This window comes from Bombus vosnesenskii, unplaced genomic scaffold, assembly GCF_011952255.1.
Source record: "Bombus vosnesenskii isolate JDL3184/JDL3185 unplaced genomic scaffold, Bvos_JDL3184-5_v1.1 scf7180000013272, whole genome shotgun sequence".
Taxonomy (NCBI): Eukaryota; Metazoa; Arthropoda; class Insecta; order Hymenoptera; family Apidae; genus Bombus; species Bombus vosnesenskii.
Genome location: NW_022882930.1, coordinates 4942036 through 4955309, shown reverse-complemented (window position 1 = coordinate 4955309; position 13274 = coordinate 4942036). Strand labels below are relative to the sequence as shown.

Genomic DNA, 13274 nt, shown 5'->3' with positions numbered 1-13274 from the left:
TCCTTTAGCCAATATTACTTACATTGTATTGACATACATCAGAATTAACAATTTCGTACTTTATCACATACTTTCAATTTTACGAACTAACATCCTTTTAAGAGCCCATATCGATGGATTTAATCCGTGCACTGAGTAAACAAAAGTGTCGAAAAAATTAAAGAGTTCTTAAATGAGCTTGCTTACTTTAGTGATATAGTAAAAGTTCCCGAATATGTACATGAAGAAAATATATCCTTTTCATTTTCCTCTTTTCAAATTATTCCTAAAAATTCGTCCTTTATGCAATTCCTATTTCGATATAATCTTGAGACGTATTATAATATATAGACCTATGCTATCTACTAGGCCGTTGTTCTTCTATGAATGCAATTAAACGCTGACGAGTTTTTTTATTATTTTGACAAGCTGAAGAAACTATGCCAATTAAATGTTTCACAGAATATTCCTGCAAGATAAATAAAATACGTTAATAATAAATAAGAATATCATAGTTAGATAACATATAATCTTAAATACCTTGTGTTCCCTTATCCATTCTTCCAAACTATTCTCTGGAAGATAGTAAGCTTTAATATATAATTCAACATATTCTCTGTGAGGCATTGGCCTTAAAGAAGTCAATGTCTCAAACTTCGATTTCAATTGCGTAAAATCGAGTTGCATTAGTGCTCTGCCACCGTTCGAACATTTTTTAGCATTAGAAAATCTGTAATAGAGAATGGATATAAGTAAATAAGATAAAAAGATTGTAAGTAAAAAAGTAACATACCCCTCTACTAATGTATGAGTTATTAGATGTGCCACATTTTCCCAGACAGCGTTATATACATCGTCCGCTAAAGGAAGACAACTTCCGATGTTTTTCAATCTTTCATTTAATATATATATTTCCTACAAAAGAAAAAATTTCTTAAGTGCAAGTGCCAGTGCAAGCGAAGTTAAAATTTATATTTGTGCTTAAAATAAATACCTGAAGTAATGCATCAATATACCCACTATGTTGAGACATAACGTCAGTCACCTCCCAATTAACTTTATTCATTAAATTTAAAATATTTGAAACATCAAATGCTCGAGATGCAACCGCCATATATACCGGTTTCCTTAAATCCGTGCTTGATGCTATTGTTTGCATATAAAATTGGTGAAGGAAACCACGTTGTGGGCTAGCACCGATAAGATGTTCCAAGTACGGCTTCAAACTTTCGTATTGACGACCCAAAAATATTAGAGATTCCACTCCTACGACACGTTCAGTCAAACCGTGAAGCTTTTCCGGTTGCGATAAATTTACAATGGAAGAGAGCTGTGGCTGTCGTACTTTATCGGAATTTAATTTAATGTTATCTTCCGTATCATTTTCATAAATGATTAAATTCTCCTTAATTCTTGCTAGAGATAGTTTCAATTTTGGACTATATAAAGAATCACTATTTATTTGCTGTGGGAAAGAATATTATTTCTTAGCACTAAGTTAATATCTTAATAGAAAAGTAACTAATAAACAAAACTTACCAAATCTGAAGTAAAGAATAAATGTACAGTATAAAAACATAACTCGTAAAACTGTATCATACTTTGTATAACCGTAACTGCGATTGATCGTAATAATCTAGACATTTGCAAATACTTTCCACAAATGCGCAATATACTTAGTGTTGTGTTTGTAACCATGGGCCCTGATTGTTTTAGTTTACACTTTTTTTTATTTGTTTTAACATGATCTGAATCATCAACGTATTCGTGTTTTAATTCATCAGGGATATCATCGTCCGATTCATCCGAAAAATATTCTGGAGGATTATCCTGTTTAATACAGATTATTTTGTATATTATATTGCCAATTAGTATAAGGACAATAAAATATTTCTAAATCAAATATCGTACTTCATTACTTATCAAAATATCTTCGTCCATGGTATCATCTAGACCTATAGAGAATGGCGATGACCCCCCTTCTAAATATTTCTGAATCCACTCTATACTTATAGGATTATCATTTTCACCAATGTTAGAGTTATCAAAATTGTTCCATACTTTACAACTGTTTAGCGATGGTTTTAAACTCTTAAATTCCTGTAACTGAGTTGCCACAAAATTCGATTTCACGGGGCACAATTCCCACCCATCGTTTTCTAAAAATATCCTGAGTTCATCTAGTCTTGATGCGTGATAATGAGAAAAATATGACAATGATTGCTTCCTTATAGATTCTTGCAGATTTTCTGATTTAAAACCACATAACTCCTCCCCAATTTCCATTAATCTGTAATTATTTTTTGTTAATACAGTATACGTAAATTAATACGTAAAACCACTGTTAAGCATTTACCTGTTAACTATACCTAAAACTTGAACAAATTGCTCAAATTTAATGTAAGTTAAATCAGCGTTCATTAAAAATATCGAAATCTTCATTTCAACGTCATGCCATATACGAATCATACTGTTTTCTAATTTATGCTTCACATATTGTTTGCTAAAAGTCTCTTCTAAATCTTTTACATCAGCTTTAAGTTTAACTTTATTTTCTTGTGTGTTATGCCAATTTACTACCAAATAATAAGAGCTTAATATTGTCCACAATGATTTACACAATTCTGTTAGACAAATAATGCAACTTTCCCGGGGCACTGATTGACAAAGTTGTTTATATTGTCTCTTTGTATCTCCGCCCGCATACGAATGAACAGCTGCAAAAGCAGTATTGTGAATTGCAGCAGTAAAATGCATATGCAATTGATCCATCGCAGATTGAGTTTTTCCTAACAGAGTATAAGCTTCTTGAATAGACGTATATATTGTTACATCGAATTGCGTGCACATCTTTGATAGTGTAACATCCAAGGCTTCCTCTGCTTGTTCTAAAATATCCTGTAATTTTCCATTTAAAGCAGCAATACAATGGAAATGTTTATATGTCTGTGCAGCACTTTGACATTCTAAAAGTAACGAGATTGCTCTGGGATAATTTTTTTCATTTAATAACTCCTGTAATCTATCTCCTGTACGTTGCTACAAAGTATTATAATAATTAATCCACTATTGCTTCATCAAGTAAATAAATATAAGTCAAATGAGCTTACCAATGTCTTGATAGTATTTAAATTATTCAATAATTCTTCTATGATCTGCCTTTTTTGATAATTTGCTAATATTCCTAAACTAGCTGTAGTAAATTGCCTTTCAGCTAATTTTAAATCTGCTCTTCCCATTCTGCAAATTTCTAACACATCCTGTAATTGTTCTTGTATCAGTAAAATTTTTTCAAACTCTTTGTTACAAGCATTCTGCTTTTGTAATATAAGTTGTAGAACTTTCTTAGAAACGACTTGATGTTGCTGTTTCAGTTTCTTGTAACATTTTTCAATTTCTTTAGATTGCAACACCTTTGGTAACTTCTCCAATTCGTGTCTACAAGGATCAAAATTATGGTCTGTATTAAAATAAATCTCTTCTATAGATTCTAATATGTCTTGATCAGGGATAGGTTCACTTTCTGTTGATTGGTCAGCTTCTGATTGTATATCATCTGATTTCTGAGATTCTGATGGATTAAGTAGATCTGGATGTAAACCCATTAATGGAATTTTGGTTGTATTCTGAATAACAATGGAAAAAACAAATACACTGTATCAGTTTACCCTAGAACAGTTTTTCTCTTAAACGTTAACAAAGTATTTCATTTGAAAGTTTATAAAGATACAAATGTAGTACAACATAACCTAAAGCATAACTCGAATAGAGGAAAAGTTGTATTTACAATTACATTGCAATACAAGATATTTAAACGTAAAATTTTAATACAAATTTATTTACCTGCTTGTTAATAAGACCGAAAAATTTACATTTTAAGTCCTCCATACTGTAAATTTCTTCAAAATTCAATAAAATACATTTTCATCTATTTACTCGATATCTTGCTGTTTCTATCCATTCATTTGGTATAGTAATTAATATTCGCATTTCTCCGTAATTACTTAATTAACCCCATCTTGTAAGTATATCAGATCTATTGCGTATACATGCTTACACATTACGTATACTTGAATCACATATGTATATCAATATCTTTTCAGGTTATGTTCGGTATGAAGTTTCCGCGCGAATTATAGGTATTATCAACAATAGATTTTCAAATATTGCAATTTCAAACAATACTAATTCTTTCCTTCAATTTATGGTCCTTCTTTATTCCCAAACATAATAATAGCAGATATATAACTAATATTATTGTTACATGAAAAAAATGAAACAATAAAGAAAGCGATTAATAATACTAATTTATTATGTGGAGAAACTCTAAATTGTTATACGAGTTATTTAAAAATAATATATGTATGTATTTGTAATTTACATAGTAAACAAAAAGGTTAACTTTATTTAAATATTTCAGTGAAAGATCTGATACAATTTTAGGATATTTTCTTGGAAGTAAAAAGATCTTTCATAATCAAGATTTAATACTTGTAGACTACGGAGGCTACGTTATAGTTGACCTCTTCTACTGAGGGAGATACGTAGCTCCAGTTAAGAACCACGTTAAAACAGCCATTCTCAATAAACCATATTTTATTTTTCAAATTTCTTTTACGACCATAATTTATAACTTTTTTCTTCGCAAATATAATCATTATGCACAATGTGTTTCACTTTATAACTGGAAGATACTTTGTATTACATATTTGTATTACATAAATTATTACATATAATCTGATATAATCTTTTAAATAATAAAAGTATATAATAATTTGCCCTTTAACAAGTCATGTTTGATATTGTATATATATATATATATATCATACATCATACATATGCATAATAATCATACAGATACATCACATATTACACTATAGCAGGCTGAACAGTGATTTACTGTTTCACTAGTTCTTACAATCTTAATTTTGTGAAAGCCTTTGTCCTTTAAATACGTCAGAATTTTATATCTATACATAATTTATATGAATAATACAAGCAAAATTTATTTAATCCATTCAAGATACGAAACAAATAATAATTAGAACTGTATTAAATTCTTTTCGTATCCCTTCTTAAATTTTCATATATGTATCTTTAATTCTACAACACGACATAGAAACTCTTAGCAAATTTCAAAGCTACGTTTGCTACTATCACGCACATAAGCGATTCGTGAAGTAAAGAAGAAACGTAGGTATCAGGGTAGGAAGATTGGTTCATGGACGACGAAATTTCCAGGAGTTGTTATGGGTTGCGTGTTAATTCCATTAAACGGTATTATATTCCTAAAAATTCCATGAACGTTTATATACCCCGGTTCCCAAGGGTGGCAGTAGTGGTAGCCATGCTATTCTGCTGGCGTAAACGCAACGTTATAACGACGATAAACAAAAGTTACGTACGGGTACAAGGGAGTTGAAATCGATGCGACGTGGTAGAAAAGGGTCGCGTAGGTGTTCCAGGGTAGAACATTCGATCTCGCTGATTTCGATTGGCCGCGGCTAGCGAGACCTGTTGTGTGATTGGTCAAACGTCTTCCTGCGTACTCCCCACTACCTAGCTTGAGATTGTAAAGGGTAGCGGGGTGAGGGGGTATAATATGTAGTTGGTATGAGATATATGGTATATGGTATATACGCAGGTGTGTTCACAGTGCTTGTGCACCCCGCGTCACGCGCCAGCCACTCGGTGTCGAAAAGAGACGGTGGGTGGCTGTGAAAATTATAAAAAGTCAAAAGAGAGGAAGAAAGAGTGAAGCGGAATAAAGTATCCTTCTTTGCGTACGTGTATCTGTTCCATTTGAAGGGGTCAGTGTTTCGACAACGATCGTTACTTTGATTACAGCATATCGTACGGTATCTCACAGCTGGAGAAAGAAGCGAAGAAGTCTGACTTGTTCTCTTGTTAATAAAGGGTAGTTCATCTGTGTTCCTGTACTCAGGGTTATAACAAAAAGGGAAGGTCGCGAAGTGAAACACATTCGTCTCTTGAGAGTATAGTCTAACCGTCTGTCTGCTGAGAATGGTTCAGAGGTTCTGCACTAGCGTGGCTGCGCTTAGCCTCGCCCTGAGTGTTTGCGTTATTTTCCCTCGTGCTATCATGGCGATCGACTTAAGTCGATTTTATGGTCACTTCAATACCAAACGTACAGGTAAGCGAATAATCGTGGCCGTTTTTCAAGTTTCCCAATAATCGTGGACATATGCAACCTTGATTTTCTTAGTCAACACATTTTCTTAGAGTTACACCTTTGTTTAGTCCATAAAATTCGTAGTAGTCGATAACTAGCTGTATAGTTTATTTTACGTGTTGTTTGCTTTATATAACTAGTTTTACACATTTATGTATATAGAAAGATGGGTGTTATGGATCCATGTTTTCAAACACGACCGTAAAGAATTTTCGTTACCGGTTGCAACTGTCATATCTCGAATCGGATCATATAGTATCGCGTAACGAGAAGTGAAAATGAGATATGTATGTTAAAAAATTAAAAAGAGAAGATTTTGGAAGAATTCCGTTTATCCGAGCATATCAAACTATAGAACAGTTCCTATGATGTTCCTTTCATCTGTCGTTATGTAGTTCCTATAATAGATCTAATATTTAAAAAACCGAAGTTGAGCTTCATTGAGTTGCCTCTGTATCATATTCAATTGTTCTTTCCATAATCTAGTTTCGACACAACAAATAAGTGCATATGTATGTTCATTACAAGATATTCTCAACCATAGCAACTACAAATTAACTTGTTCGTATACACGAAATACGGATAAGCAGAATTCTAACCATTTCTTCGTTCTTGTATAATAGTTAGAACGATTCACGAACGTACATATAAAATAGATATCGATAGTGATCCATTTTCTTTGTAAAGTAATATCTACCATTTACCCAAACTCTACAATACATACCGTGTACATTTTAATCTTGATACGACGGTCCATTGTGTCGATGGATAACAACATTGAAGTGGCAATTTGAATCCACGTGGTACATTAAGCGCATCACGATTCATCTTCGTGACACGGCCTCTGTCCGTGGTTTATTCAACGCAACGTGGTAATCGACGCCAGCAATAAGCGTTACTTTATCAATGGCAAATTCCTTTGAGCAATAAACAGCGTGAAGTTCCTCGTAGTTAACAACTTGTTGCGAACTCGAATTACGTCGTTTCTGCAACTTACAGTGGCTGCGAAAAGTATGTACATACACATTTGCACGTACCCTTATTTTCCAATAAAGCGATTTTTTATCAGTTTTTGCTGCGATCCTTAAATTTTCAATCTTATTCATATTTCAGCAAACAGAAAGGAATTCTAATATTCTAAAAAAATGTTAACGCTAGAAATCATGCATACCAATAAGAATTTTTTTATATTTGGTTTAAATTTGGCATATTTTTAAACGTTAGAAAAATGCAATTGGCTCGAAAATGAGAGGAAGAACGTAAAAGAATTAGATCAATTTTAACTTTGCTACGTTCCTTCAATCATTTTCCGATTTGCATGATTTCTTTGTATCGTTAAAAAATTTTGTAATTTCAGTAAAAAATATTTCAAAAATATATACAGCTAATATACGTAATTTATTATTTTAATTTTACACTAACGTTTCTCTTGGAACGTTAGAAGACTTTCTGTTTGGATGTAAAGATTCGAAAATTGTAGCAGGGTTAAATAATACATGTTATATTGCTCGGTCAATATCAGCCGCCCTGGCAACCACCAATTATTGGTGACTATGTATTCTAATTTGGGCATTGCCACTTACAAAGTTAATGCACACGCGCACACTGCAATCATATACGCGCGTGCTCTTGTATATGATTATATGTATGTATATGTGATATTCAACACGAATCGCACGCGACATGGAACAGGCATGTACAGTTTCTCACAAAAGTATTGGAACACTTGTAAACATATTTTATGAATATATTACGTATCTTGTATTTTCTATATATATTTCTAGATTTATTAAAATTTTACTAATATAATTGTGATCGTCGTATCTCATTACAGTACTAATGAAATTTCAAAATATTTTATAATATATAATATATACGTAAACATTTTCTATGGTAATTGTCCCAATACTTTTGTGAACTATTGTATCTGATGGACGCTTACGTACATGCTATAAATTCCATATATATTATACTATACAACTTGTGTATCTTATGTACGTATATTACATATTTTACAAAATAAAAGTTTTATGATAGCAGGTATAAAATAGTTACAAAAATAAAAAAAATCATTATTCTTATTATTATTATTTTAGTGATAATTCAATGTTACAGGAGATGCTTGTCGTCCCTACGAGCCATTCAAGTGTCCAGGAGAGGGTATATGTATCTCGATTCAGTATCTCTGTGACGGGGCTCCCGACTGTCAAGATGGATACGACGAAGATTCACGTTTATGCACAGCTGGTAAAATTTCCTGTCCCTTAATTGATTCTATTACCGTCTATACTGTAACAACATTTTGATCTTGTATTCATTTACGCATATTTCTTTGTTTCCTATTTAAACATTATTTTATTTCTCTGTCTTCTTTCTTTCTCTTTCTCCGTTTTCTTTTAGTGTTAACAAATAGAATGCTTGCTAATTTCCCGTTAAAGAAAAGATTATAACTTCTATTAAACAGAGGAGACTAATTCAGGGAACTCGCCTCACACAACAATGAAATAGGAACAAGGTTACGAGGAAGTTTCCATGTGGCAGAAACGTATCGAGCTTCGGCTGTATCAGACGTCTGATTTATATTCGTCCCTAACTACTGTCCGGCTACCTATCTATTAGCAGACTATATGATCACTAGATCGAACCTATTATCTTTCGAGTTCTAACATCGATTCTCTGTTGCCTAGCTATAAAGTTGTACGAGTAGGAAATGATTACTGTGATATATAGATATAGATGTAAATTTGTATAATTTGTATAGAGTTGTATATGTAGTTGAAGAAAGAACCAGGATCAATGTTAACAAATGTTACGTATATTCATGCAATGTTCGGGTAAAACGTTTTGTTGCTTGTTTTAGCAAAAAGACCACCGGTAGAGGAGACTGCTAGTTTCCTGCAGTCGTTGTTGGCAAGTCACGGTCCAAATTATCTCGAGAAATTGTTTGGGACCAAGGCACGGGATACGCTAAAGCCTCTTGGTGGCGTGAATGCAGTTGCTATAGCGCTTTCTGGTAATTACTATAATTCTCATAAAGATAAATCGATCTAAAATAAATTTGGAGCATTAAATTTGAAAAAAGATAAATTCTAATTCGTAGAATCTCAGACGATCGAAGATTTTGGTGCAGCCTTGCATCTAATGCGCTCCGATTTGGAACACTTGCGCTCTGTGTTTATGGCGGTGGAGAATGGTGATTTAGGCATGTTGAAATCAATTGGTATCAAGGACTCAGAGCTGGGGGACGTGAAGTTTTTCCTGGAAAAGCTCGTCAAAACCGGTTTTCTCGACTGAATTGGCATTTTCTTGGAACGTCACGGCGGAGGCGCTATAACATTGGCTGTATCGTATTACAATCGCACTATCCTATCGCTTTGAAAGATTCTTTGGCAAGTCTCCTTTGCGAAATGATCGCCGCCTACGTCTTTCCTCCTTTTCCCCATCCCTTTTCTTCTCCTCTTCCTCCATTTCAAGTTTCCTTGTCGCTTTCTTTCGGTGTCATCTTATTCCTCTCTTTACTTTTCAAAAAACACGTTGAGTGAGCACCGAGATAAGTGGGGAAGATATCTATCGTTACCGAGAGGCATGGGAGTACTGAATGTTTAAACTTTCCTTAAATGTCAAGGGTCGATGTTTGTATATCTGTGCACCTTTATCGATGCGACGTCACTCATTTTCGCGCTGCAATGGGCACGCGTTTTACTCCAATAAACGTTCTACTTTTTACACATATTTCGTAGAATTAAAAACGAGAAAGATGAATTGAAGAAACGATGGCAATGTTTGACGGTGAATAGGATGGTCGCGTATGGAGGCGATACGAGAGCTTTGTGATTACCAAACCCATTAATTATACATATTTTACTGGAACGTTCTATTCGACGTCGTGTAATCTACGATCGATACTAATTAATTGTCGCTTTGTTTCCGTGACTAACGTGACGTCGTCGACATGCAATCGTCATTCGAGGCACGAAGAATCATATGAGAACGAAGAGAGGAAACATTTAGATATTTCGTTTATAAATTAGTTCATTCCGTTTTAACGATATGTATGTAATATTCTAATTACTAATTAACAATTTCAGAAAGATCCAAACTAGGAACGCGTTTTAAGATTTACTTTTGCTTTTGTAATTTCGTGCCTGGCGCAGCATACAAGAAACGAATAATTAATGGAATTTGATTTTACTACATTGTCAGACTCCCATTCTACTCGTATTTTATTACATTACCGAAGCTGTGCTTTGGTGGCTAATATTCGTGATATTGGAGATAGCGACGTACATAAACTCATGCATGATGCGAGACCTGTCTAGCAGCTGGAACACTGCATGTGTTTTTCGCTACAGAAATTTTTGTGTACAACACACACACACACACACACACACACACACACACACACAAACACACACACACACACACACACGTTATCTATTGCATTTCTACATGCTTATAAAACCGGATAATTACTGCTGGTACAGTACCACGTATAAAGGTCCTTCTACGGATTTCAGTTTCTCGTCGTATCGAGGTTCAGATGTTTCTAGATTTTGCACCAATATCTCGCCGGCTAACATTTAGATTAATTAATATTTCACAGAACGTTACAAGATATACTATTACCCACAGATAAATAAGTGAGGGACAATCAGAAAAATCTCAAATAATACCTCTTCCATTATATACTCGAGAGAAGTTGCTTTGATACTTGAAGTACAAGGGAATGATTAGAACATGATTAAGAATCTGTAAGTATCTCTTTCTATAGAGTATAATAGTTACCGTTGGTTTTACTTGAATGAAATGCTTGTACACGATTAACCCTCGTCGATACGGACCGAACGGAAATACGTAGACAAGCCTGATTCGCATCTAAAGGTATTTTGTTAAACCGCTCAGTATGATTTAATCGTGTATCTTGTAATATTGTAAAACACACGCGTTTTCACATGCTCTTTCGTTGGTGTAATATGTAATACGGGAAGATCGATGCAAAAACCTCCAAACAATCAGAAGGACTTTGAATCGATTTTTCTACTTACATGCGATCTTTATCGACTTTTTCTGTTAGAATGTTACTGCGACACAAGATATAAATTCTGACTTCATTCAGAGAAAAATCAATGCGAAATGACAAAAAAGATTATCTCGATTAATTACGTTTCTGTTAATTTAATTTATGAGTCACGTTATAGAGGAATATAAATTTCTTGCTACTCAAACGATCGATCTTTAGTACAGTATAAATATACGAATGATTTATATCAAAGAATACATACAATTATACATACATGTACATGCACACACCTATACACGTATATGTATATAAAAATCTACATATACATATATTATATCTATTTTAAACATGAGAAGCGAAGCAGGTACAAACCGAGCATCGTATCGCGTTCCTTCAGGGTATAACGCGTCCTTTACTTAAGAATATGAATATGAGGACGATGATGATGATGATGACGAAACAAGTATACAATGCTCTGATGTATTAATATTTTCATTACGGTAACGCAACACAACATATCAATATAGATACATATCAGTAATGTAATTTGGAGATGAATGCCGAATTCTCTCTGAAAGCCAGTTCTCTATTTTAGTCTTTTTAGGATTTGAGAAAGAATAGGTCGCGAATTTTAACGATAAAGTTCCCTTGTGAAATTTCGAAACTATAAATACATATCAAATAAAACGGAGAACGATTAAACGTGGCTTCACTCTGGAGAGACTTCGGTATAGTGATGAAATGCATCTCTATCTATTAAGCGTAATATCTTCTAGTCAACCAATGATATATCATCTAATTAATAATAAATAAGTCTATATATATAATTACATATCAACAGAGGAGTCACTTTTATCAGATAGTAGATATATATTATTTTGATATATAAAAGAAAAGCGAAGAAAAAATGATGAGAAGAGAGATGTGTAACATTCCCTCTAGATATCAATTACGGTCCAAAGTAGGGCCTGGACCGAAGACAAAATTCCGAGGGAAGTTTGTGTAAGCTTTAGATATCGAGACTTTTTTTAAAGGATCAAGGCGTTTCGAATCTCCGCTTCGTGAACGCCTTGATCCTTTCTAAATCCTCTCCTCTCCTCCTTTCCCTTTATTCTCAATTTTGACGTGTTATATTTAAGATAAGACCGTTCATCTCCGGTGGTAATTGAAATTAATAAATTCAACACGTACAATGCGCGGCGCGGTATATTTCCATCGCTTTCAAGCGACGGGCTCTAAAATGCTTGTACATGCCACGTCTTCTCTCTATTCTTTACAGCGAATAATCATCAATTTGCTTCTTCCATATGATTTAAACCAAAGACAATCCATCACGTTTCATCTGTGTTTCGTTAATAATGTATTTTAAGTACTAGATATACATATATATATTTGTCATTATATTATTCTATGATATTTTTATTAATCAGTATAGTACAGTTTTACTAATAGTAGTTTAATTGAATGTAGGATTTATTTTAATAAAGCATATTAGACAAATTGTAAACCATTGTAACAGAACATATCTACATAATCCGTCCATAATATTCAATTAAAAGGATTACCATATAAAATGAAAAAAGGGATGTTGCATTTTTAATTAGTGCAGAGAATATTTAAAAATGAAAAAAAAGAATATTTTTTTTAATGGAGTTTTTGTTCGCAGAATATGTAACGTAGCGTGAACAAGCATTATCGGATGTTTCTGCCAGTCGATGAGGTGTACAGCGCATACACGTATACATATAATAACACTTTGACCATCTTAGTTATCGAGGTTTAAATAATGTGATAATGTAATAAAAAAAAAATCACACGCCTTTGTATCTATGTTACTTTCGACTTCTGATTGTTCTACTGCCAAAGCATTCTTATTATACGGCAACTGCGACGTACCGTACACTTGTAAGCGATCTTGCTTCTTAAAGTTTTGTACTTCTATTAATTAAAACAGAATACAATGTTCTTGGAAATAAGTTCAGCGCGCGAACATCATTAAATAAAGTAAACGTTTCTTCAGTTTTATTTCACGAAATTGAAATTGTACCTGACCACATATATATATATATACATATATATATA

The 13274-nt window shown here is 33.3% G+C and overlaps 2 protein-coding genes across 5 annotated transcripts; one reads left to right on the top strand and one right to left on the bottom strand.

Annotated features, from left to right (window-relative positions):
• Positions 1–118: 118 nt before the first annotated feature.
• On the bottom strand, positions 119–6957 carry LOC117231334 (syndetin). Of its 2 annotated transcripts, none has more exons than XM_033489698.1 (9): positions 6897–6957; positions 3090–3605; positions 2336–3018; positions 1891–2269; positions 1519–1809; positions 974–1444; positions 773–894; positions 520–709; positions 119–448 (listed from the first exon to the last, which is right to left on the bottom strand). In XM_033489698.1, exons 1-9 carry the CDS (start codon positions 6948–6950, stop codon positions 338–340), a joined length of 2817 nt encoding a protein of 938 aa, XP_033345589.1. In that variant the 5' UTR covers positions 6951–6957; the 3' UTR covers positions 119–337. The 2 variants fall into 2 exon arrangements, with proteins under 2 accessions (XP_033345589.1, XP_033345590.1); XM_033489699.1 differs by lacking the exon at positions 6897–6957 and adding an exon at positions 3823–4187.
• Positions 5607–13217, top strand: LOC117231342 (prohormone-4). 3 transcript variants are annotated; one of them, XM_033489713.1, is made up of 5 exons: positions 5607–5762; positions 5827–6133; positions 8288–8419; positions 9033–9185; positions 9273–13217. In XM_033489713.1, the coding sequence occupies exons 2-5, from the start codon at positions 6004–6006 to the stop codon at positions 9464–9466; spliced, it is 609 nt and encodes a 202-aa protein (XP_033345604.1). In that variant the 5' UTR covers positions 5607–5762; positions 5827–6003; the 3' UTR covers positions 9467–13217. The 3 variants fall into 3 exon arrangements, with proteins under 3 accessions (XP_033345604.1, XP_033345605.1, XP_033345603.1); XM_033489714.1 differs by having other exon boundaries at positions 5614–5789; positions 5894–6133; XM_033489712.1 differs by having other exon boundaries at positions 5614–6133.
• The last annotated feature ends 57 nt before the right edge of the window (positions 13218–13274 follow it).